This window comes from Nelumbo lutea, chromosome 4 (assembly GCF_056320005.1).
Source record: "Nelumbo lutea isolate HS-2025 chromosome 4, American lotus-T2T, whole genome shotgun sequence".
NCBI classification, from domain to species: Eukaryota; Viridiplantae; Streptophyta; class Magnoliopsida; order Proteales; family Nelumbonaceae; genus Nelumbo; species Nelumbo lutea.
This window is the reverse complement of record NC_142687.1, coordinates 18,594,197-18,621,520: the sequence shown is the minus strand read 5'-3', so window position 1 is coordinate 18,621,520 and position 27,324 is coordinate 18,594,197. Positions and strand designations below refer to the sequence as shown.

At 40.8% G+C, this 27,324-nt stretch overlaps 1 protein-coding gene and 1 long non-coding RNA gene across 2 annotated transcripts; one reads left to right on the top strand and one right to left on the bottom strand.

The window, feature by feature from the left end:
- Window positions 1-6,105: 6,105 nt before the first annotated feature.
- On the bottom strand, window positions 6,106-7,122 carry LOC148854325 (uncharacterized). Its single transcript, XR_016112311.1, has 2 exons — window positions 6,826-7,122; window positions 6,106-6,488 (listed from the first exon to the last, which is right to left on the bottom strand). It is a non-coding gene; the product is annotated as an uncharacterized LOC148854325 (long non-coding RNA).
- An 82-nt stretch (window positions 7,123-7,204) lies between these two features.
- LOC148854324 (phosphate transporter PHO1 homolog 3-like) lies at window positions 7,205-15,437 on the top strand. The gene is given in 14 exon segments (XM_088982401.1): window positions 7,205-7,512; window positions 7,515-7,925; window positions 10,861-11,206; window positions 11,439-11,487; window positions 11,740-11,811; window positions 12,309-12,438; window positions 12,585-12,705; window positions 12,963-13,221; window positions 13,623-13,727; window positions 13,809-13,853; window positions 14,239-14,388; window positions 14,472-14,750; window positions 14,838-14,977; window positions 15,123-15,437. Coding segments are annotated over 14 exon segments (2,361 nt in total). The 5' UTR covers window positions 7,205-7,340; the 3' UTR covers window positions 15,205-15,437.
- The last annotated feature ends 11,887 nt before the right edge of the window (window positions 15,438-27,324 follow it).

Here is a 27,324-nt window from a genome sequence, read left to right as displayed (position 1 = left end):
ATGACTCTTATACCCTCTTTTTTTTCTAATATGACAAGCATTACCCCTATGAATTAAATAGGTCATCCTAACTATCTATTCTCTTTTCAAGTTTAGGATATGATTGAAATAGGTTAATGGATTGGGAAGGAGAAAATTGGCGAGATGAACCAAGTAGAGTTATTCCTTCTATCTTTATTCATTTTTAAGGCTTAGTTTGGGAAGAGTACAATTATAAATATGTACAGTGCAAAACCTTGTATTCTATATTAATTTGTATTGCTAAACCTTGTATTTGCACTACACATATTTGTATTTGCAATCTTTCCAAATTAAACCTGAAGATGGAACATACTTTGAGTTTGTTGATGTATTTTTCCCAAGTGAGATCTTTTACTTGGGGTGTTCTTTTTTGGATTTTGAGATGGGAGAAAGTTGGTTAATGAGATTTTAATTCTCATTGACCAAAAAATGCATGTTCTTTCATCATATTTATGTTGGGACAAAGGAAAATTTATTTTCCTGGGTATCACTTACCTGGGCATCACTTACCTAGTGATACCCATCTCCTAGGTGGGTTAATAACTTTCCCACTTGAGGGTAAAGTTGCTAACACTTGAATGAGACAAAAATGCCCCTTTTAATAATGGATTTTTATGGCTAAAATGGTCATTGCCTTATTTACATGGGAAATAAAAGAACATGGGTAAATGCACTTACCCGGATAAGTCTTTCCTGGGAAATACTTACACTAGTAAGTGCATTTACCCATGTTCATAACCCTTAGTTTTTCTTTAGGCCTCGTTCCCTTTTCGATAAATTACTTATCCAAATAAATGCATTTACCTAGGTAAGTGTTTCCCAAGAAAGACTTACCTGTGTAAGTTCATGGGAAACACTTACCTGTTTATGTTCATTTACCTATGTTCTTTTATTTCCCAAGTAAATAAGGCAATGACCATTTTAGCCATAAAAGTTCATTATTAAAATGGGCATTTTTGTCCCATTCAAGTGTTAGTGGTTTTCCTCCTAGGTGAGAAAGTTATTTATCCACCCAGGAAATGGGTATCGCTTTGGATAAGTGGTACCCAGGAAAATAAACTTCTCATAGTCCCCACATAAATATGAAAAAAGAACATGAGTTTTTTTGGTCAATGAGAATCAAAATCCCATTGACCAACTTCTCCCTCTCAAAATCCAATAAAAGAATGCCCCTTGAGTGAAAATATTTTAACTCCAATGTTATGACTAGGTTGTTCTGATATGCTTGCCCCCACTCCTGGATTTACTATTAGGTAGATTAACGGTTTAACCTATGTTATATTGTGACATTACAAACAATACATTTTTAATGTTATATATCGATCATATTAAACAAAAATAAATATATGATTTTTGTTTGAAGTGCAATAAGTATAATGAAACACAAGGTTATTATCAATAATAGAAAATGGATAGAAGTAAAAAAAAAAAAAACAAGAATATGAAGTTTGTTGTCTGACTTGTACTAGGTCCAAATGGATTAAGTAGTCCCATCGATCGGCTGGCTCAACAATGGACTGAAAACATTTTAGTCTCTATGTTTTCTCCCATTTACACAAATGTAGGTCTCTTGTATTGAAATTTGTCTTGTTTGATATATATATATATTGTTGATGATCAAGCTGTGATTTAATTGAGGTAAAGGATTTGTCTCGTGAATGCTCAAGCAAGAGAACATAGAATAGGGAGAGAGATGCATAGATTAATTATCTTAGGATCTGCTTCCTAGCTAAGATGTGTTTTGCCTCAATCCAACGTCATGGAGTCTTGTTTGGAGCTTTGGACATTGACTTTGATAGTGTAATCTCAACTTTCCAATCAAAGCAAAATATTTGATTACAACATGTGAATACAACTTGAATATGACATAAAATTAGTGGGTTTGGATTCATCATAATTAACTTAAAAATGACATATTTATACTCAAAATTTCAAGTATTAGATCATGCATGTATGTTTGTATGAATACTATATGATAGACAAGAATGACATTGAATGGTTTTATGAATTTGTTTAGGTAATTAATGATTGAATGATTATTTTACTATTTAAGTTTATTTATTATTTAATTTAAAAAGATTAATCATATTGGTTTCGTGTTAATTTGGGTTATATGTGTCATTTGGTATAGAATTAAACATGTTAATCATATTAATTCAATTTATGTGTGTCATGTAATGTTACTCGTATGATAAACATGTCGTATTCATTTTTAAAAATTTAACATGATTGATTAATCATATCATATTTAAATCAATCCATATGTCTAAATAACCTATTTCAAATAAGACACGAATACACGAATACAAACATCACAACATGAATTGCCACCCTACGTAATTAGGGGTACATGGAGAATTGAGAATAAGGCTCAGTTTGAAAAATGTACAAATGCAAATATGTAAAGTGTAAATACATACAAGATAATACAAAATATAAGGTTTTGCATTCTATACATTTGCATTTATATGTAAGTAAATACGATAAATCCAATACATGTTTATAAACATGCAAAATTACCTCCGGCCATTGTCTTTGTTGCTTGGCAAGATAGTTTTTGTCTCAAAGCTGAAGCCACGTCCGACCACCTTGATGCCCCAACTCAGCAAGATAACTTTTCTCTCAATTTTAGATGGTGTGTGAGCAAAAGAGAGTAGTGAGAGGACAAAAATAATGGGCTTATATAGTCGTCTACCATCAAAACAGCTTTAGAAAAAGAAACCGAAACTTAATTTCGCATTACTGCTATCATTTGCACCACAATTATGTAACGTTTTCACGTTACACGATGCACCACAATTAATGTAACGTACACGATGCATCACAATTAATGTAACATTTTCACGTTACACGATACACCACAATAACGTTATTAATTGGTAAAAACGTTACATTGTATTCCTTTCAAATGAAACCTAAGCCTCAGTTTGGAAAATACAAATATATACTGTATAAATACATATAAAAAAACACAAAATACAAAGTATGGCTCAGTTTGGAAGGAGTACAAATACAAATATCTATAATGCAAAACTTTTCATCTTATATTATTTTGTAAATAATTGTACTGTATATATTTGTATTTGTACTTTTTCCAAACTGAGCTTAAGGTTGTGTTTAATTACAGTGCAAATTCATTTGCGTTGATGCAAAACTATGATAGTGCAACTGATTTGGGTGCATGTTTTGATTTATATTTGTTTTAAATTTTACTTTATTTTATTTGGTTGCAGTAAAAATAAAGTAAAATAAGACTTAAAATAGAATGAAGTAAAATCTAAAGTAAAATTAAACTAAAATTTACTTCTTTTTTTTCATTTACATTCCCATAAATTTGTACTAATACAAATAAAATTGCATTGCATCAAACACACCCTAAACAAAAAACAAAAAAAAAAAAAAAAGAGAGAAAAAGAGAGAAATGCAATATTATGTGTAACATCGTCGAAGTTTTCAGGATTCAGTGTTCATTGGTAAAGGTGGGCGGTGGGCCCATCTACCCCTTCCTACTATCTTCTACTTTTTTGAAGGATACTTTCGTGCAACTCTTTGTAGCACCCATGAAAAGAGTAAAAGACAAAATTAGTCATGCCATCTCTGTTGGTCCCACTTTTTTACAAACCTCCCTTGTATCCTTCCCATTTTAGTTTTGCATGAAAATCCCTTGGTTGTGTTTATTTTATAGAAAACAAGAGAGAGTTAGGAATGGCAACGGGGTTGGGATTACATTCCCCATCCCCGACTCCAACCCCCAAATCACCCCCCAAGAGAGAGGACCGTTGCGAGAATTTACGTCGACGATGAGAGAGAGTCCGAAGGGTGACAGCGATGGCAGTTGGCGATAATGACAAAGGTTGAAGGAAGATCTTTGTTCTTTGAGTATCTCTTCTCTTAGTTCTCTGGCCTCTGTCGAGACTCGAGACTTGAGTATCTCTTCCTCTCCTCTGTTCGATGTCCGACGGGCAAGTGGGCAATGGTGACAGTCAGTGATGGCGGTTGACGATTGGCTAATCGGCGACAAAGACAAAGTTAGGGTTTACTAGTTCAGTCGCCTCTCTTGTCTCTTCTCTTTGTCGAAGACTCGATCGATTTTTAAAATTTTAGTCGAAGGGTTTTCTTCGAATGTTTATGTTTTACTGTTTTACGAATAAATTAATAATTATTAAAATTATATAATATAATATATAATTTATAATTATAATATTAATCGGGGACGGGTCAGGGCAAGGATTGCATTCCCCATTCCCGTCCCCGAACCCGATCAGGGATTCTGGGACCGCCCCATCCCCGACCCCAACCCCGCCAAAGTGTCCCTGATATCCGACCCCATCGGGGATGAGGAAAATTGCCACCTCTAGAGAGAGTGGAGAAAAAGTTTATGAGAAATTTTATAAAAATTTCCTCAACCTTTTTGTTTCTCTTATAAATCAAAATATAACCTCATTGAAACAGAGAATTCGTTACAATATCCCAAAAAAAACACCTATATCTAGCTGTCTTGCATTTGACTTTCTCCCAAATATTAGGTTACAGCAGTTTAACTTTTATGTCGGAAAACAACTCTACATATCCAACATGGTTAGTCTGGGACCCACTGAACCTTCGTATGTCTATCTCAATCCAACCCGGCTCTTGCTTAGGCTTATAGTTTGGGCTGAGCAGTTCACTGGCCAGTTGGCCTCATCTCATGGGTCATGGCCTGAACGTCTGTTATGATTAATTATCCTTAACTTTAGCTCAAGGCTATGGTTATACGTTGGCTGAACCGACAAATACTGAAAACTCGGTAATGTGAGCTTTCTTTTTTTTTTAATATTTGGTGCCATGCATTACCAATAATAACCGTTTTTTCTCTAAATCGATGATCGTGGAAATTGATACCACATCAATGTTAAAGCGAACTAACTAATATATCAACAAGTCACTTTTGATTGGTTAAAAATATGGGGAGTTGAGTATCATACCAGCTGATCTGACTTTTTTCTTCTTTGTTATTTTTTTTTCACCCAATAAAAAAAAATTGGAGGAATTATTATTTATAATAATAATCCGGTTTCAGCTGATGGTAGAGTAGTGTATTGTATTATTTCTTCACCCATCAAAAGAAAGTGGAAGTGGGTATTATCTTCATACTGGTTCTAATAATAAGGCTTGACTTGATGAGGTGATATCAAAAGCCGGGCCCTATTTTCTTTTGACTGTTTCTCCTTTTAAAGAGAGACCGTGTCAAGTGATTACTGGATGCTTTAATTGTTGTGGAATGCACTGAAGAGTGACTTTGTGAGTGGCTTTTAACCTGTATCTTTTTTTTTTTGTTGTTGTTGATATTATTAAATGGTGAGCAGCTTGATTTCAATGGATGGGCCATCTAAACTCTAAGGCAAAGCAATGATGTAACACCCAGCCATAATTAACGGAAAAAAAAATTGATTCAATAAGCGGCGTCCCATCAGGATCAGGTGTCAATTCCATACCTGGATTATAACATTTCAATTTCCTACTCACTTGAAATTTGAAATCGTACACACAGGACACAGCTGTCCCTGTGCACAAGCTTACCCTGTGCTGTACGCCTCCTTCCTTTGTCTATTTTTCTCTTTTCCTTTTTCTTATTCTTTTGTTGAGGATTGGCCATTGGGTAAACAAATCAATGTTGGTTCAAGGCTCCAAGCAACCAATTTATATCAATGTTGGATTGAACTATAAAAACCCCTTTATTATATCAAATAGGAGATTTGGAGATTGGAGTGGAGACCTTCATATATAATTAATAGTCCAATGCTCATCTCTATAATATTAATATGAAGGGTAAATTTTTTAAATTATTCTTATAGTTTAATTAACTGACTAAATGTATCTTTATTCTTTGAAAATTGACTAATGTTATTCTTATTGTTTTTAACAATTGACTAACTCTACCTTATCGTTAATATTAGTTAAATTTTTATTACATGTGATATCATGTGACTAATATATTTATCAAAATCCAGAAAATACCCTTCCCACCTCCATTCCTAAAAAACCATCTCTGCAATTGACTAAATGAAAAAAGAAAGCATTTGATTGGTAAAACCATCGATCAAGTTCTCCCAATCAGAGATTCTAATGATAAGAGTGATGGTTAAAGATCTTGGATGCCAAAACTAAAATAGTAACAATAAGGGTAGATCGATAAGAAAGGGGAACTTATGGTCAATCTGAATCCCAGTACAGTGAAAATCGACAGTCTCAACTCGATCAACCTTACAGACAAATAAGAAAGAGACGGGGAGAGAAAATATGATGATACTTGGTAATTCTTCAGGATCCCACTTGTAGACGTCGATTTCTATGATTACATTGAACTGGATTCGACGTCCACACATTTTCATCTTTAGATAATAGAGGACCAGTTCCTTTGCATCTCCAAAATCATTAGAAGATAGTAGTGTGGAATCGGAACCCAAGAGGCCAAGCCTTTGCATCTCCTAAGTCATCAAAAGATAGTTGTGTAGTCAGAAGAATATTTTGCTCTATTGGCGATAACAGAATGAATCAACAGAAAAAGAAGCAGAAAATTCAGGAAAAAAACACCCAAAAAATTAAGTCAAAACTGTACGAAAGCCCTCTCTCTGTTTTCCCTCTCTCCTATCCAGGATCAAAATCAAAACCTAAAGAGTCTCAGGATCTCTTCTTTGTGATCAAAATCGAGACTCTCCTACAAAAAAAAAAAAAACTTTAGTTGCCTAACCTAATCCAATCCAACGAAAGTGATAATAGAGAGACATAAATTAACGTAGGATGGGTTTGCTTTAGAAGAAGTGCCTGAAGGGGTCTCCGATTGAGGAGATGGCTGAACGGGATGTGGTGTTTTAGAAGAGCGCTAGAGAAGAGTGGCGGTTGCAGTGGTTTCAAAGAGAACGAGAGGGGCGCCGACCTCTGCAATTTCGAAGAAGAACAACAATTCCGGAGAAGAGCACCTGAGAAGAGTGGCGGTTCCGATGATTCTGAGAGATCTACAGTTCTGGCCGTAAGGAGTCTTACTGTTGTCCCATCCAAGTTCTAGTGGTTTCGGCAGTTCCGGCGAAGAGAATGAGAGGGAGAGGGAGAGATCCGAGTAATCTACCATTGAGGGTAAAACAGTCAGTCATTTTCATATTTATGTTTACAGACATTAATGATTAGGAAGCATTAGTCAATTGTTAAAAACAGTAAGGGTAGCACTGGTCAATTTTCAAATAGTTTAAGAAATTTACACTAATATTAATATTAAAGATCTCTATATATGTGTTCTGAGTAAGTGGGGGGTGGGGAGGAGAAATAGGCAAATAGGAAAAAGGATGAAGTTTGGAAGGGAGTTTGTATCGCAGATGGTGCCGGAATGGCAGGAAGCTTACATGGATTATAATTATCTCAAGACCATACTGAAGGATATTCACCGTTTCAGACAGCAACGACGGGAGACTACGTATACGGGGGAGAAAGAGAAGGGTGCTCTGAAGCGAAGAGGGTCTTGTACAGGGCATTCAGTGGGTTAACTCGCCATTACAAGTCTGGCGCTTCCGGCGATGATCAGGATGATCAAGTGATACTGATGAATGCAGTGCATGGGGAGGGGTCAGATGGGCGCTACGAGACCTTATTCCTCATGGCGTCGGACGAAGGAGGTGAATTCGAGCTCGTCTTCTTCAGGAGACTTGATGAGCAGTTCAACAAGGTGATTAAGTTTTACAAGGTCAAAGTGGAGGAGGTGATGAAGGAGGCCGAGGGGTTGAATGAACAAATGGATACTTTGATTGCCCTCCGGATCATGGTGGAGAATCCAGGTCTTACATTTGATAATGAATCTGTTGATTCGATATTGAACTGGGATACGTCTTCGGCGGAGAGAAGGGCTTCTGCTCGGGTGAATTCCAGAGCTACTCGTACGTGTTTCTTCCATTCTTTCCTCTTCTTAATTTGATTTCTTTTTAGAAAATTTCCAGATTAATTTGGCGGTATAAGCGTACAGTAGGGATTACATATGTACGATACGATGACTAACCATCAATGATCAATGATCGATCATAGACGTACAATACACGCCAAGGGCGTCTGCGTCTTTTTGGTGCATGCGTAAGAGTATGAAAGGACTTGAACTGGGGTGACCATCCGTGACCGGGGAACTAGTGACAAGTGAACACAGCAGGAGCTCGGAGAATACATAACTCTATCCAGAGGTCCTCCAACTGATGAACGTCCGCCGGCGCTCTAGCCTCTAGGTGGGGCAGCCGGGCAGAGCGCAGTGGGTGGTGTTGTACTTTAAAAAAAGTTAGTTGAACAGGAGAATCGCGGGCGGCCTAGAGAAGGAATCAAAATGAAATGAAGTAGATAGACTTCCAACTTCCAACCATCTGATTTTTTTGCATTGTTTCCAAAGCCAAGAATTTGGAAGAGTTTTCTCTCGATTTTCTCCCACCTTCTACATAATTCACGACTAACAACGTGTTATTATTAGTGTTCATTTGTGGTCTAACCAATATGGCCCAATATGGCCCATGGACTTCATTTCACCATGGTGGTATCCAGTGGATATAGAACGTCGGACACAGTCACACGGGCCAAGTTGTTGGGCCCTAGACCATGGTAATGCTATGGTCCACTCAAGACATCATCAGTAGTTGGCCTGATGGGCCATAAAGAAGATATTTTTCTTACTTTTTATAGTGGGCTTCATGCATAGGTCCAGAAACATGGGGTCAAGACTCAAGATATTGGGTACAACGGACAGTAGTGATTGATTGATCAAGTAGCATTTGCCTTTGGTGGGAAGTGGGAGTTAACTTTTACTACGACATTATTTCAGGGCCAAAAGCTTAAAACTATGAATCATGGCCATGGCATTTGATGTATTGTTGCCACCAGTGAGGAGCCAAGAATTTATATTAAGTACATTATATTATAGAGATTTGTAACATAAACAATACAAGTAGATAGATAGATACATAGATAAGGAGCAAATGAGGGAGGGAGGATACTCATGAAATTATTTTTTCCCTTGGTCTGTCTTTTTGGCAAAAGCAAGAAAATGAGATTGGAAGTATAGGAAGTAGGGTTTAGAGAAAAATAGGGTGGGAGGGTTTGACTCTATTATAGCCTTTTTTAAAAGAAAATAAACAATTTTTTTTTTTAATTTTGGGAATTAAGTGAAGGGGTATTAGAGAGGAGTTCAGATCTCCTACTCACAAAAACCCTATTCACGTCTACCCACGCCTCATTACAGCTGTACATTGAGAGCATCTCCAATGTTTGCTTGTTACCATTCATGGGGAGATGTTTAATGTACAGCTATAGTGCTAGGCGGGTAGGATTCTTGTGGGCAAGAGATCTGAATTAGTTAGAGAGTTAGAGAGCACTTCTTAACATTTTAATGGGAGTTTCATGCTTGTTTTGGAGGGCCAATGACCCACTTTATTACATATTTGCCACTACCTCCACTCACTAACTATATGGAGAGGAAAGGGAAACTTTGTATAGGTTTCCCTACTTTTTCCTTCAAACCAAGCACAACCTAATGATTTTAACAAAAAACTTGTGGTGGTGGTTGGGGGTGGGGCTTTGATTTCATGGTTTTTGCACAGAGCTAAAGCCATGTCATAGGAAAAGTGGTGGGGTGATTACATCTAAATAAGCATGACCAAAGCCACCAATTACATGGGTATAGATGCAAAACCCTTGAAGAGGTAGAAAAAATTAAGGGTTTTTAGCATATAAGAGCAACTTTTGAGGTTTAATATCAATAAAAGTAATATATTTAAAAAAATTTCAAAAATATGTTAACTTTTTAAAAATAATATCAATAAAGGGCAAAAACACTGTTCATTTTCTTCTTCTTGCCATTTGTTCATTAGAGCCACCGTCTGGCGCCACCCGCCTCTGCCTCCGGTGACGGGTGGGCGGAGGTGGAGGTGGGCGGAGACGGCGGCGGGCGGTGGCGGACGATGGCTCTGGTGAACAAATGGCAAGAAAAAGATGAACAGTGTTTTTGCCCTATGTTGATATTATTTTTAAAAAGTTAAACTATTTTTGAAATTTTTTTAAATATATTACTTTTATTGATATTAAACCCCAAAAGTTGCCCTTATATGCTATTACCCAAAAATTAAAAGAGGAGAGCAGAACAAGTTATATATATGCACAGTATACATACAAAATACAAGGTTTTGCATTTATACTCCTTCCAAACTGAGATTTGGAGAAAAGGCAACCAAGCCACTGATTGGCTTGCCAACAAAGTTACAAAGGTCACGAGCGCTTAATGAATTATCATTCAAAGTACTCTTAGAGAGGTCGAATTCACAGTAAATGATAGGGGCCATAGGGCCATGTCTCCTTGTTTTTAAAAAGTTTTATGCTTTCCAATAACATGGATTTAACAATTAAAATCCATGTGAATCAAACCGTTTCTTCATAAAGAACACACCTGCTGCGACTGTGGTTGCATACGACACAATAAAATTCAACACATCAGATGAAAGAACAAAATACATGAACTGATATTTTTTTTTTCTCTTAAATATTGGTGTGTTTGTATTTCATTGGGACAGTGGTTGCATGCCGCCCAATGAAACGTGAACACGCCAGTGTTTTACACCAAACACCGGCGTTTGAGGGGTCTCCAGATTGTCCTGAGGCCACTGGGATTTCATGTGGTAAATGAAAGCTTTAAGACTTTGCGACCCAACACCCAACTGATCCACAGGGCTGCATTTCTGATGGATGATTTGAATTGGCCTCTTCATCATCGCTACCATGTTAATTACTGAAAGTGGTGATGACCCATATACGTACCCTTGGGATTTTTTTCTTTGCTTTGTGAAGGTCCAGCCCCCATGGCTGTTATACAAGAAATTGAGTTGAAGGGTGAACAGCGTCTGGAAAATCTGCACGTTAGAGCCACTGAAGAAGCACAAGAGAACAACCACAAGAACATCGGTGGAGGAAAGAAGAATATAACTTATAACTATAAAGCACCCCTTGTAGAGGTCTTGAAGAATGTGAAGATCAATATCATGCCTGAAACTCCGCGGTCGACTTTGAAAGGCTTCCTCATGGATTCCAAGACTGACTTGACATTTAGCAGGAAGGAGCTGAGGAATGTAGAAGAACAAATGAAAGCAGCGTTTAGTGAATTCTACCAAAAGCTTCGACTTCTAAAAAGCTACAGGTAACAGTATTTTCTTTGCTTATTATATTTCCTCCCAAGGAATGATAACAAAAACCGTAAACAAATGTCATGCTCTGATTGTAATGATCAAGACTATGATATCAATTATCAAGGGTTCTTTTGACCCAAGAAGATACATGTCTTCAGAAGTTTTTTTTTATATCTATGAACTGGAATAGGCTAATTTCTTTCTTTTGCGTGTGCATGACCTCTTCACTCATTGATATTTCAGCTTTCTTAATCTCTTGGCATTCTCCAAGATCATGAAGAAGTATGACAAGGTCAGATTCTTGAAAACTAACTACTGTTCTTTTCAATTTACTTAACTTATTCCAGGAGACTGGCTGTTTCATCTTATGCTTGTTCAGATTTACATTCATTGATCTCAGTTCATAAAATATATAGTCAATTTAATTACTTATACATGGGCAGGCTTAGATGAACTTGTGTTTGACTTTCACAGATGTGGTTAGTAATAGTTATCAGGAATGAGAGATTTTCATTATTTTCTACTGATTATTGTCATATTGCAGATTACTTCAAGGAATGCATCGAAGACTTACTTAAAGATGGTAGATGATTCTTACATTGGAAGCTCTGATGAGGTTAGGCTTATGCACTCCTTATGAATTTTGGGAGCATAGCATGCACAGTTAATATTGTTTTAGATACTATTTAAATAAATGCATTTCAGCTTACCAATAAGGTATGTTTATGGTGGTGTTTGGGATTAATGGGTTTCACATTATCACCATTTTCATGCAGAATGGGAATACATTCTGTAGGTGATGTTAATTCAGGTAGAAACATTTCTGCAATGAGTTGCCTAGAATTTCAGGAAGAAAGATAATCCTTGAATCACCATTATGATGTGGCACATTGAAAAGTGAAACATTTCTGCAATCAGCTTGTTTCGATCAAATATATTTTTGAAAGAAATGATGCAGGATCAGGGAGGTGGATTCCTGATTTGAAACACATCCCCCTCCAAAGACCCTCTATATCAGTTAATACAATGAACCAAATGATGTACATATCTGAATTTCATTGCTTTGATGATATTCTGTATTTTCGTTAACTTTCCTACCATATACTTTTGCAGATCAGCAGGGTCATGGAGAGGGTGGAAACTACCTTCATCAAGCATTTTTCAAATGGAAATCGTAGAAAAGGAATGAAAAATTTAAGGCCACAAGCAAAGAGAGAAAGGCATAGAATAACATTTTCCTTGGGTAAGACCAAATAGAACGAGTAACCTCTTTTTATAAGATAGTAAAATATGATGTATGCATCTAAGCAAAGATGATCAGTTGATATTTCATTTCCATCTCAATGGTCTAATAAAAATAAATTTGTTGATCTGTTTATTGTTTTGCAGGCTTCTTTTCTGGTTGCTCAGTGGCTCTCATAGTGGCTATAACCGTGCTCATACATGCAAGAAATATCTTTAAGAGTCCCGGGCGCGGTCAATACATGGAAAACATGTTTCCACTTTACAGGTTGGTCTAAGGAGTTTACATAAAATTCATTTCACTGTTGCAAAATTCTACCATTTCTCTACTGCATCAAGTTTAACTGCTTCAAACTTAAATTTAACTTATGGATTAAAAAGCAATTTAAGTTTAATTGCTTCAAACTTAAATTGCTTCATTATCGGAAGGTAGAATAAAGTCTCTTTCATTGTATCTTCTTACCCTTTATAGTGTTTCCAGCTAATTCATTTCTCAATTTAATAAGTAATCTTATTTTGTTGCAGTTTGTTCGGATTCATTGTTCTACATATGATTATGTACTCTGCTAATATATTCTTTTGGAGGCGTTATCGTGTCAATTATCCATTTATATTTGGCTTTAAGCAAGGAACAGAGTTAGGCTACAGAGAGGTCTTCTTTCTCAGTGCGGGCCTTGCCGTACTTTCATTAGCCGGTGTCATCTCCAACTTAGACATGGAAATGGACCCAAAAACACAGAGCTTCAAGGCATTAACTGAATTAGTTCCCTTGGGCCTAGTCGCTGTATGTTTCTTATGGAAGCTAAGCTTCTCACTCTCCTGTTGATATATGGATTAAGCCTGTGACAATTTGTAGTCCTTAGTGTCAACAATTGTATTTTTCTTACTAGATCTACCTGCCATGTCATATGGCCATATATTTATAAGAGAAATAAAACAAGACGACTCTTAAAATTGTCTGCTAATATGAACTACTTGCATAGTTTTTTTCCATACCTGTTGAAACAAATCTTTCCTGAATATGTGCTTCATGAACTAATATACAGAAGAAGATGCATGAAGGACATAATCAGGGTTGTATTTAGTGGTAATTATATGGAAACTCTGAATCCTAGTGTCCTTTCTAGTTAGATGAGATGGGATTGCATTTGCCTAACAATGACTACTGGTATTTATTTTTTGCAGGTTGTGATTCTTATAATGTTTTGTCCTTTCAACATAATATATCGTTCAAGTCGCATCTTTCTTCTCCGATGTGCATTACATTGCATTTGCGCTCCTCTCTACAAGGTAACAAGAAAAAGGAATTGATGGACCTGGATAGAGAAATCAATACTGAGATTTTAATTTTCATTTTCATTTCTTTTGCAGGTTACACTCCCAGATTATTTCTTGGCAGATCAGTTTATTAGCCAGGTTCAACATCAACATCTTGATTCTTGAAACTCATACATACAGTAATTAGAATTAGAACAGAGCTTCCTAGAATGTTTTAAAACCATGGATACTCTGCCACTCCAAGATGTTTGAAGTATAAACCTGTACTGCATTTATATGTAAATGCATCCGGAGCATGGACACATATCTCCATTAGAAACACGTGTGATTCCCACAGTAGTTCTTTTTGTCTGCAGTTATCTAGAGAATGCCTTAATTTGTTATCTCTATTCTTTTGTTGGTTTAAAAACATTTTTCAGTAGTATTGGTTTTTGTTTGGCACATGTATGAAGTAGCAGTATATAATTGTACATATTCAGTACTTTGTAATAGCTAACAAGCATTCATGGTTATGTCATTTCAGGTTCAGGCCCTCAGAAGCTTGCAATTCTACATCTGTTACTATGGTTGGGGAGACTTCACAAAGAGAATGAACAAGTGCAATCGCAGCGATGTTTTCAACACCTTATCTTTCATTGTAGCAGTAATCCCCTTCTGGATTCGCTTCCTTCAGGTAGCTCCCTCTGTCTTACATTCTCATGAAATGTCTGTAACTCTGTATATTATGCTTCGGCTAATAAAGTTGTACCTTTTTAGTGCCTTCGACGCTTGGTTGAGGAGAAAGATGCAATGCATGGATATAATGCATTGAAAAGCTTGTCAACGATCATTGCAGTTGTCATGAGAATAGCTTATGATTTGAAAAAGGGATCGACTCTAAAGATCATGGCTGCAGCCAGTTCAGCCATTGCTACAATTGCCACTACATACTGGGACATTGTGATTGATTGTGGCCTTCTGCAAAGGAATTCAAGAAATCGTTGGCTGAGGGACAAGCTCCTTGTACCTCATAAAGCTGTCTATTTTGTAGCCATGGTAATCAAAGATTTGTCAAAGCAGCAGTACCAAGATTTCCATGACTATTTCTTTTGACATTTTTCTCTTCTTAATTAATGGATGCAGGTGATGAACATTTTACTGAGATTAGCCTGGATGCAGTCAGTGTTGGGTTTTTATGAAGTGTTCTTCCTACACAGAACTGCTGTTACAGCCGTTGTTGCTTGCTTGGAGATCCTTCGCCGTGGGATATGGAATTTCTTCAGGTATGTTACATCTCATATCTACAAACTGGCTGGCAGAGGTAACATCATATATCAATAAGATCCGAGCAACACATTTCAGTTTTCCTTTTCTGCTTTTCATAAGCCCACATTTCACTAATGAAAGTTGGATGATTAATTGACACAGATTGGAAAACGAGCACCTAAATAATGTTGGGAAATTTCGTGCATTCAAGTCAGTGCCACTTCCTTTCAGCTATGATCATTAATTACAATATTGAAAGGCATTCGGTATTCCAGATTCTGTGTCTGGATATTTTGCAGAATATGTAAACATTTTCTTTAAAAAAGAAGAAAATGTTTTGTATTTAGCATTTCCCCTGTAAAGCAAGCAGACAAGTCTTAGGCTCTTAGCATAGTCTGGTCATTGGGAGGGCGGGGGGGGGCGGCGCTCATGTCTATAATATAATACTTTTCTCTGAACTGGACGTTCAAACCCCAACGAATGCCCATTCATTCTCAAACGCGGAACGGAAGAGCAAGTAAAAACCCAAATTTTGACCGGTTTATTTTGCTTTTTCCGCTGGAACGATTTTGACCGCTCATGATATTATATTAATTTCCTACTAGACGACTAGTTTACTTTTTCATTTCTCAAAAGGTGTCAAATTGGAATTGGAAATCAACGTTGGCGACCATGTGGGCTCTCCGGTTGAATGATGCCCAAAAGCCAAAACTATGAAGAGTTCAATGGAACAAACTTAAACTTAAAGAGACTTCTGAGATGTTTCCATCAAATTGACAAATAGTCTTATCCATTAAATGGGGCTATCTACCAATACCAAGGACAGAAAGGGAAGGCTGGTTGATGATAATATGTTATAGGCTTATATCCCAAATTAAACCGGTTCTGTTTACTTTTGTCACAGTAGCCACGTGGCAAAAAAATAATAAAATAATACAAAGAGAAAAAATAAATAAAAGTAAGGTGCAATGGTGGAACCTGGAGGGGTCAATGGGTCATGGGCTCATAGCATCGTAGACGTGGCTAATCGGGACAGTCCTCAGTGTGATGGATTATTTTGAAATTGCAATTGTCATGGGCTCATGGCATTGTTATACTAGTTTTCATTTTTTTTCTTTAATTTCCCAAGTTTCTTTCACGACCTAGTAAAAAATTAAAAACAATTTTTTGCTTATATTAAATTAATAAAATTATCTGAAAAAAAAATGTATCCCAAGCTTCCCGCGTCGCATCTCATCCGTCCATCATATATTATATACCAACCCAAGCCCACCCTAAATTAAACCCTACACAAATCGGAATGGGCTTGACGTGTGTGGGCTTTGACAGATTTACTTTGGCCTGGGTGGGTTTGTTGGGCTTCGAAGTCTTTTCAATTTTACCTCTCATTTTTGGGCTTTGTAATCCAATTTTGAGATGGAGAAAAAGAAAATTCGTGTTGGCTGGATGTGTCTCAACTCTGGATCTCCTACCCATAAACTCTTGCCACACACTGTGCATTTGGGAACATCTCACCGTAAATGACGAGAGATATTTTGAGGAGCATTCTACTATGTCTATTCTTTTCAAACCTGGACAATGGAGATGGACCACAAAACTGAAAACCATATGGCTTTGACTAAATTTCTTCTTATGGGATTAGTCACCTGTATGATTCTTAGACTATCCACCAGAATTTTCACTGCATACCCATTGACTGGTTACTCCCAGATTTATTCTTGGCAGAGCAGCTAAGCAAACTGCAGGTTGGTTGTAAATGTTTATTAGCAAAGGCATTCATCCACTATGCAAGTTTACAATACTGTGCCTCCCTAATTCCCATATTCTATGATACGGAAACATGTTTTACAGTACTAGTAGTAATACTGTAAAAGTGTTTCCTTGGCTGTAAATGTTGTACTTACAGCTTTGTAATGTTTCACTTTGTCATTACTGTATCTGGGTTCATCATTGTTTTGTGAAAATAAGAGTGGTCATAACAAAGCCACAAGTGCAACATTTACAGTCCCGGGTGTAGCTTGAGGTAACAATACCGTAAAACAACTTAATTCTGTAAAAATGAGAAATGGAAGCAATGTCACATCACTCTCTCACTCAATTTCCATACTATTTGACGATGCGTGTTTCAGTTTCTAGTCAGAAGGTGACTCTGACGCTTAGCTGAATAGTTCCTAGCTAGAAGGTGGTTCAGATGCTTAGCTAAACAGTTCTTAACTGGAAGGTGGCTCTGACGCCTAACTGAACAATGACAAACTGTATAGTTTACTAGGGCGACCTGCAAGGAAACAGTGTCAAAGTGCCCGGGTTTCTTTACCCGGAGTGGGCACTCCGACGCTTAAGTCAACGAATTGGAGATTTTTTAGAGAGCTAAAAGCGAAAGAAATAAGAGAGTTGTGAGAGCTAAATTGTGCATGTACCTTGTGAGGTTGGAGGTGAGGCCTATATATAGGCGTTGTTTATCGTGGGCTTCATGCATCGTGTCCTAGATCTTCAGGTGACGTGCCTAACTAGTCTAAAGTCCGCGGAGGTAGTCATGCACGTAGGCTAATCTGTGTGCCTTATTCGATTTCCTCCGGAACATTCGGTGTGGAAGCCAACTTCTGAGAGACCCGAGAGTGATGTGATGCATGCAAAATTGGTTGGCGAGCATGCCTCGCAGGTTGCCACCTAGACCTCAATCAGGTCGGCAAGACCTCGAGGGAAGTCGCTCCTCTCGTCGAGCTCACTTTGTTTGATACTAACGAGGTACCACAGGTCGGCCCTAGACGAGGTGTTGCTAGCCGCCCTGAGTTGTGGACGAGGTCGTTAGCTAGGTTTCCACTAGGTCAATGGAGGTAGGTCGCCAGGTTGACGGTAGAGGCAAGTCACCAGGTCGGCGAAGGCAATTCGCCAGGTTGACAGCTGAGGCATGTCGTTAGGTCGATAGTGGAGGCAAGTCGCCAGGTCGGTGACAGAGGCAGGTCGTCAGGTCGGTGGAGGTAGGTCACCAAATGGGACTCCATCATTTTGGCTAAGGCAAATCATCGCCTATGTGGTGTCGGGATGTCATCTAGCTGTTCCGAAATGCAATGTGTCATGATGTTAGTGAAGGGTCAAATCTACCCTCATCACTATTCTCTTGCTTATCCTCAAAAGTCTAATGAAATACGACATTCTATAGGATATATATATATATATATATATATATATATATATATATATATATATATATAACCTCATGGTTGAATATCAAGTCTAATAACTAATGGGTGAATTGCTGAAATCTCCCTTGAACTTTTTGGCATAGTTGCAAATAGATTCTTTTTGGTAGAATCCTCTAAATGAAAATGCTCAAAATATTCATATAATTGTTTGACCAAAATATTTATTTTTCAAGTTTTCTCTACACATGAATTTTTACTTCAAACCCTTCCAATCTCTTTTCTGAAATTGGTTTACTTTCTAAATTTGCCTTTAAATCAATGGTTCAAAGCTAAAGTTGCAACTTTAAATTTTCTCTCTCTATGTTTTCATAAAGTTTATTATTTTTTAAATAAAAACTAGCCTCAATAGTTATTACATAGGTATTTTAGACATTTTTATTCCTCTTGTTATAAAATTCTAACAAAAAGGATCTACTCGAAACTGTATCAAAAAATTTAAGAAAAACGATTGCAATTACAAAACTACAAAATTTTAGCAATGATCCAAAACTTTAGAAAAGGTTTCATAATTTACTTATAACCAATTGGCCTATCTAAGAAAACCTTTTGATTGGAATTATTGTGGACCTGTGGTAGGTAGTCTATTAGAAAACATGAAAAGGGATGTCACTACTTAAAAGCAAGTTGGGTTCCAGTCCATTAAAATTAGGTCTCAAAAATGTATGATCTGTGTCGATAAAGAAGGAAAAATAAAAATATCTTCCCCTGTCCATTGAGTTCAAATCTGCACCCCACCCGCTCTGGCCCCACAAATGTCGGAGAGGAAATCCACACAAGGAGGGATTGTCGAGGAATGCTGTCGGGCCTTGATTTGCAAAAGTTCCAATATGAGGGATTTCTTCGGTAAGGTTGTTATGCCTTAGATCGAAGCTCACCGTCACCGGCAATCTCACAAGTGATGCTGGGATCTCGTCGAAGAAATTATTGAAGGACAAGTTTAGAGTTCTAGAGAGTGATTTTAAGTCACCAATGATGGAGCGCGATCTGGATATTCCTAGTTGGAAGATGATCAAGACACTAGTCGGGTGGTGAGCTAGACTAAGCTGCAAGATAAAAGATCAGAGAACCCGGGGTGGCTAGCCCGACGAGGTCACTCCGATGCTTAAGTCAGTACTATATTATGGATGTGAGATGAATGTTTGAATGCTAGAGTGCTAGTGAGCAAAGAATAGTGCGTACCTTCGCCTTGAGGATTGATGCCCTTATATAGTTGAGTAGTCATGAATCTTTCGAAAAGGCTCCGGGATCTCTGGGCTGCATAGATAAGATCCGTAAGATCCGTTCTGTTTCCAAAGGAGAATAATGCACCAGTTGATAAGGTTTATCACTTCCCTTCGATTCGAGCGGAGTGAGGATGAGCTCTGTTATTAGTTGTCGTGATCCCAGGAGATTCGGAATCCATTGGGAAAGTTTTTGGAGTTGATTACGTGGTGCTCCAGCTCTTTGGTCCCAAACTGGAAACTCGGTTCTTTGGCCCCAAACTAAATTAGGTGACGAGGTGCCTTTATGGCGAGGTGCTCAAGGCCCCAAACTCCCAAGTTGCTGGCGAGGCTCCCTTGCTGAGTTGTTACCCTAGTGGCTAATCGTGTCCACGTGTACCTCGGTCGCTAGGTCAGGCCAAATCACCCATCATCAATTGCCCCCCACTCCTTGTGCCAGGGGTCGTAACCCTGATGCGGGGAGTTCACGGTCAGCGCAAGGAGGTTGGCTCGATTTCTTCTTGGATCACCTCTTATGGTCGGACTGATGTAACTCATGTGGCTCAGTGGAAAAAACCAAGTCGCGTGTCGGGGACACGTGGTTTCGACGCGGTTTGTAAACTCCGCGGATGCCAAAAACCGCGCTTAACCAAAATCTTTCCTTGAGGAGAGTGTTGTCACGAGAGTCGTAGGATCACATCGATCTGAACCGTCAATTCCCGGATATGGTGGCTATAAATAGGGGGACTCAGGTTCCCTTTCCTTCATCCTTCAAAGTACATTCAAGAGTTGAGGTCACGCATCCGTTCTTCAGCTCGAGTCTTGTATCCGGGGTAGTTCGCTTCCTCTTTCATCTTTCGATGAGTTCGCCTTGTTAGTTACTTCTGCTTGTCCATTCGCTTGAGGGTGTGCCACCGAAGTGAAGTTTTGTTGAATCCCCATATCGGTACACCAGTTTTAAAACTTAATATTTTCGAACTGCTTCCCATTGTCAGATATCAGCACCCGGGGTAGTCTGAAGCGGCATACTATGATTCTCTAGAAGAAATTCTGTATGTTACGAGATGTGATGGTTACCAAGGGTTCTGCTTCCACCCACTTTGTAAAATAATCTACTACCACAACCAAGAACCTCCTCTGCCCTGTTGCTAGCGGGAAAGGGCCGAGGATGTCGATTCCCCACTGCGCGAAGGGCCACGGGCCGGTAAGGTATTTCAAATCAGCAGCAGGTCGGTGGTGGATATTAGCATGCCTCTGACATCTATCGCACTTCTTGACGAGCTCAAGTGCATCCGCCTTCATTGTGGGCCAATAATAGCCCTGCCTTAACACTTTCTGTACGAGGGCTCTGCCCCCAAGTGTCCACCACACAAGCCTTCATGGGTGTCGTGAAGTATGAGCTCAGTTTCTGAGGGTCGTAAGCAGCACAGGTAGGGGTGCATGAAGGATCTCCTATACAGTCGTCCGTCTAAGAGGACGTACTTGGCTGAATGACGCTCTACCATCCGAGCCGCATTGCGTTCTGCAGGTAGGGTCCCATGGAGCAGATAATTGGCGAGCGGGAATGTTGGGCCGAGGTAAGTCCTCTATGTACACAGTTCGCATAGTATTGCCACTCGTGCTTGCTAGACGTGATAAGGGATCAACCTCAGTGTTCTCGGACCTCAGAATTTGCTTAATAGAGCAGGAGATGAAGTTATACAGGATCTCTCTGACTTTGGCCAGGTAAGCTACCATAGTTGGGTCGCGGGCTTTGTGATCACTAGTGACTTGGTTGACCACTAATTGTGAATCGTTGCATACGATGAGGTGCTTTGTTTTCATTTCCCTTGCTAGGTTCAACCCGGCGATCAACGCTTCATACTCTGCCTTGTTGTTCAATGCCTCGAATCCGAACCAGAAAGCATACTCCAACTTCACCTCGCTTGGGGCGTACAGTACCAGTCCTACATTACTTCCTCACTGGTTGGATGAGCCGTCAATGTGGAGGATCCAGGGCTCCTCGTCCCAGGTCGGTACCACTCTGATAGGATCCAATGCCGCACTGGTTGACGCCTCCGTCGTGTGAGTGAGCTCGGTCAATTCGGGGGTCGTTGCGCCAAACGTGCACTCTGCTACGAAATCTGCCAAGACCTTGGCTTTGATTGCTGGTCGTGGCTCCAACTAGATATCGTATTCGCTCAGCTCAATGGACCACTTCGTTAATCTTCCAAAAACCTCAGGCTTAAGCAAAATCTGCCCCAGGGGTCTGCTGGTGAGAACAACGATAGTGTGGGCCTGGAAGTATGGGCATAGTTTTTGGGCTGCTATGAGCAGTGTGTATGCTAGTTTTTTGATCTCCGGATACCTAGTCTTTGCATCCTGTAAAGCTTTACTAACACAGTAGATGGGTCATTGGATCAGATCTACTTCTTTGATCAGTACCGAACTAACTACTTCGTCGCTCATAGAGAGGTATAGTTTTAACATGTCCCCTTCTTCAGGTCGAGTTAAAACTAGTGTGGTACTTACGTATCTTTTCAGCTCGTCAAAGGCAAGCTGATACTCTTCAGTCTATGCGAAGTTCTTGCTCTTTTTTATAGCTTTAAAGAAGGGTATGCATCGTTCTGTCGATTTAGACATGAATCGGCTTAGGACAACTATCTGGCCAATCAGCCTCTGGACTTCTTTTATTTTTCGGGTTGGTCTCATATCTAGGATTGCCTTTATTTTTTCTAGGTTGACCTCGATGCCACGTCGGTTGACTATATAGCCTAGGAATTTACCTGAAGTGACTCCGAAGATGCATTTATTCGGATTCGAATTCATATTATATTTTCTTAAAATTTAAAAAACTTCATTTAAATCATTCAACAAAGAGTTCAAAAATTAGGTCTTCATGACCATGTCATCAACGTAACATTCTACTTTATTGCCGATCAACGGTTGAAAAACTTTTTTTACAAGGCGTTGGAATGTTGCCCTAGCATTTTTCAATCCAAAGGGCATGACCTTGTAACAATATAGCCCGAGCTTAGTTATGAAAGCGGTCTTGTCTTCGTCAGTAGGATCCATCCTAATCTGGTTGTAACTGGAATAGGCATCCAAAAAACTCAGCAACTCGTGCTCTGAGGTCGCATCCATTAAGCGGTCAATCTTGGGTAGCAGGAAGCAGTCTTTTAGGCAGACTCTGTTCAGGTCGGTGTAGTCAACGCACATGCACCACTTGCCATTGGCCTTCTTCACCAGAACTGGGTTGGCCACCCAACTCGAGTAGTGGACTGGTATGTGGTTCGTTGATCAAGGCACCGATATGAAGAGTTTTGGCTAGTTCGACGGCAGAGACTGGTATGTGGATTGTTTCTTCTTTCAGGGCAGCTCGCTCATTGGTATACTCCTTTGGTTGCTTGAGTTCGACGTCCTCTACTAGCTTTGTCTTTCCTTTCAAAGCGGCCACGTAACACTTGCGGGATCTGAACTGGTCACCTCACATGACCTCCACTCTGTAGTCAGTTGGGAACTTCATCGCAAGGTAGTATGTGGACACTATTGCACGCAAAGCGTGCATGATAGGTCGACCTACTATCGCATTATAGGGGGAGGGAGTCGTGATCACCAAGAATGTGTGCTCAAATCGTACGATGTTCGGCCATGTGCCTGCCTCCACGGGTAATGTGACTCGACCAAGAGGCCTAACCTCCTCGCCGCTAAACCCTATCAAGGGTGTATCTTCCAGTTTCAGGTCGCTCTGTTGTAACTGTAATTTATCAAAGGTCTCCTTAAAGAGTATGTCTTTTGAACTGCCTAAGTCTACTAAGATGTGTTTCACATCGAAGTCATTGATCCTTAGCTTCACTACTAAAGCATCATCATGTGGGTATTGGATCCCACACACGTCATCCTCTGTGAAGTAGATCAGTTATTCGTGCCGATGTCGCTTTGACGGGTTTCCGCTTTCGTTCTCCAATTTGCAGACTGAGGTCCTCCTAGCTGCTGATGTACATCCCGCAATCATATTGATCACTCCGCGAACTGGCCTCTCCTCTAGTAGGTGCCGAGGTGGCTGTTGATTCTGCCTGCTAGTCTTGGGGGCATTCCTCCTCTAGTCCCCCTGTCGGTCTGTATGTTGATCTACCTGCCCCCTCTCTTCTTGCAGGATGTAATTCTTCAGGTACCCACAATGGATAAGTTCCTCAATCTCATTGCGGAGATTCCTGCAATTTTCCGTACTAGTCCATGATCTCGGTGGAAATGGTAGTAGACATTCGGGTTTCTTGTTGTCGGGTCTCCCCTCAGCCTAGGAGGCCATTTGACGGAGTCATCGTTAATAGCCATTAAGACCTCTCCTCGCTTAGCATTCAAAGGTGTATAGTTTGTTCTCTCCACGGAATGGGTCCTGGAACACCGACCTGACTTGTGCCTGCACGAAGGGGACCGACTTCTTGACTTGCTTCTTCCCCTGCTCGGGGACTTGCTCTTCTTTCTTTTCTGCCCATCGTTGCTCATCCCTTCATTCTCTCTCTTCCCCTTTTCCGTTGGTGGATTGTCAATCTTTTCGTTAATCTCCTCCTCGGTCCCGACGAACTGGTCTACCAACTTAAGGAATTTGGTGATATCTTTTGGTTTGTTGGCTACCACGTGCCACTTGAACTCTTTATGGGTGATTCCTTTCTTTGCCACTAAGAGCTGCACCACTGCATCGAGGTCTAGTATCTGGAGGCAAGTATCGTTGAAGCGTTTTATGTAGCTTCTGATTGATTCTCCTTCCCTCTGAACTACGTTTAGAAGGTTTTCTTGCAACTTCGAACATTTCTTACTGGTAATGAAATGCGCAGTGAACAGATCGACAAATTGTGCCTAGCTTTTGATGGAGCTCGACGCGAGGTTTCGATACCAGGTTCGGACTACTCCCTTGAGCGTGGTGGAGAAGGCCACACACATGCAAGATTCATTAGCCCCGGCTAGGTGCATCTGAGACTGAAAGGAATCCACATGATCATTGGGATCAAATGACCCATCATACTTATCTAATGGGGGTACCTTGAAGTATTTTGGCATCGGGTTGCTAGGAGCTCGAGAGACAGAGGAGATGACCGTCAAAGCAAGGGAGGCATAGTCATTGTCGCCGTCGAGCTCACTTCTTCCTTTTCTTTAGTTTGCTCTGCTTGTTAACTTGACTTCGCTGGCATACTGTTTTTGGCCGAGGAAAGACATGTCTCGCGGCATCGCCATTGCTGCTTCTTCCCCGGCTCAACGTTGGTATTGCTAACCTCGATCTGATCTGGTATCTCGGCATCATTACGGACATTGTCGCGAGGTGGATCCTAGTTCCTTCTTGTTGAGTTCTCCTGGTCGTGGAGTTCACACTGACTATCACAAGGCACCGAGGGGTCCTACCTTGAGTCCGCACGTCGAGCTCCGAGTTTGTTATCTCCTTGCGATCTATTGTTTTCCTGCTGGGAGTGTCGCGACAGATTGGCCTTGTTGAACTGACTATCCTTAGGCCTATTTCTAAAATTTCCTTGTGAGACTGGAGGAATGTGATGACCGTCTCTCCTCCCACGAGGTGAAGCCTGACCCCTGGGAAGAACCGGCACCTGCGAGGTCCTCTTACCCCAATGGGGGGACCGATGGACATTCTGGCTAGTTCCAGGCCATTCTGGTTCTAGCCCTGGCACAACCCTGGGTGCTGGGGTGGAATTAGCTGCTGGTTCGACTGCAGTGGTGGGAACTGTTGTTGATATTGCTGGTACAAGTAGTACTGCTGATATTGTTGAAACTGTTGGACTTGCTGCATCTGGATTTGTATCGTTCGGACGCACTGAACGAGGTCATGGAATTGGGAGTGCTCAATTCCAGGGGGGGACCACGGATTTCTTAGAGAAAGTTACGCCCACTGAGGGAAGCGAGATGCTCACTTGCGTAGTGCCCTGTGGTACGGATAGTGACGAGACCCCTGAAGTAGTAAGGGGAATTGTAAATTGGTCGATGCATATCGTAGGACCATGGGGGAAGGTTGATTACTGATCTTGCCCCTCGGTGACATTCATCTCGATGCTTTTCCCGGTGTTGCTGGAAGGATCTATTGAGATAAATTGGAAGCTAGAACTACAACTGAGATTGGGATGACATTTTGACCGGTTCCCACAGACGGCGCCAATTGATGGAGCGTGATCTGGATACTCATAGCTGAAAGATGATTTGGACACTAGTCGTGTGGTGAGCTAGACCAAACTGCAAGATAAATGATTAGAGAACTCAGGGTGGCTAGCCCGACGAGGTCGCTCCGATGCTTAAGTCAGTACTATATTATGGATGTGAGCTGAATGTTTGAATGCTAGAGTGCTAGTGAGCAAAGAATCGCACATACTTTTGCCTTGAGGATTGATGCCATTATATAGTTGAGTAGTCGTGAATCTTACGAAAAGGCTCTAGGATCTCTGAGCTACATAGATAAGATCCGTAAGATCCATTTTGATGAAGGAAGATTTGGCCCGACCTCTCTATTACGTGACACGTGGTAGAAACAACAGCTCGGCAAAAGGGGCCAAGCCTAGGTGGGAACAAGGGGACACTAGCGGACTGAGCTCCCTACCGGGGGCCCGAACTGACCCACCTTGTAACAGCTCGGGACACACTTCGCCAAACTGACCCACCTTGTAACAGCTCGGGATACACTTCGCCGAACTGACCCACCTTGTAACAGCTCGGGACACACTTCGCCGAACTGACCCACCTTGTAACAGCTCGGGATACACTTCGCCGAACTGACCCACCTTGTAACAGCTCGGGATACACTTCGCCGAACTGACCCACCTTGTAACAGCTCGGGATACACTTCGCCGAACTGACCTGCCCTATAGATACCTCCGAGCTCAAGACCGCCTCGCTCAGCACTTCACATCACTTGGCACCAAAACCAAACAAGTCGTACCATGCCTGACACTAAGGAAGTTCGTGCCCAAGGGCACCGCGCCTGACTGACTTGGGATCTGACGTTTGGCGGCAACACCCTAAACAGCCACCTGCCACCGCCACTGACACCGCCATCTCCAGTTAGATGACGGTTAGGTAGCGACGGTTCTGTCTCAGTAGAAAGGACGACGACCGAATTGACAAGCACAAGGGTAATCACACTTGACCTGACAAGGGCCCCGGGATGAGTGCACGAGGTGACTATAAGAGCCCCCTGCCCCCCGACAATGGAGGTATGCAAATTTTGCGCTATCTGGTATTACCTTGCTTTGGAAGGATTCTAACTTGAGCTTCGGAGCCTCTACACTGGGTTCCCCCCGGAGCTTCTCCATCTCCTCCGTTTTAGATTCCCTGCTACCCCGTTCGGAAGCAAGGCAGCGGACAGCTAAGACCGGCCGGATCGCGCTCCACCAATTGGCGTCGTCTGTGGGAACACGCTTCAAAAAGCCTCCCTCCAAACTTCGATAACCCCTTTTCTCCAAAAAAAAGAAAAAACCCAACACTCATGGCCTCCTCCAGCAACACCGGACGTGGCACGGAGACAAACGCCACCGGGGAGCGACTTCAAGTCCCCATAGTGTGCGTTAGACAGTTCACCATCCCCCTTTCGGCGGATGGGATCCCCAGCTTGAACGCGCCACAAGTAGTGGCACCCGTAAACCCTCCTACCACAAGCATCCCCTTTCCTCTCCCCATTGAGACAACCTTCATTGAACCGGCTGCCGTCCCCCTGGCAGTTAGCCAAAACCGGTTGGAGGACCTGATGCAGTGCATGCGGGGCAAGGCAAACCCAAATGCAACAGTTCCAACGGCACTAGCTTCACCAGCACCAAGTACTGCACAACATCTCCTAGTATCACTATCAACAGCAGTTCCCCCAACTGCCACTGAACCAACCATTACTTCCGCCTCGCCACCCCGCTCCGAGGCCGGTCAAGGCCACCCCACAGGATGGGCGCCCCCACCAGGCGAAGGCCTCCCGGCCTCAGAACCACCCCAACAGCCAGG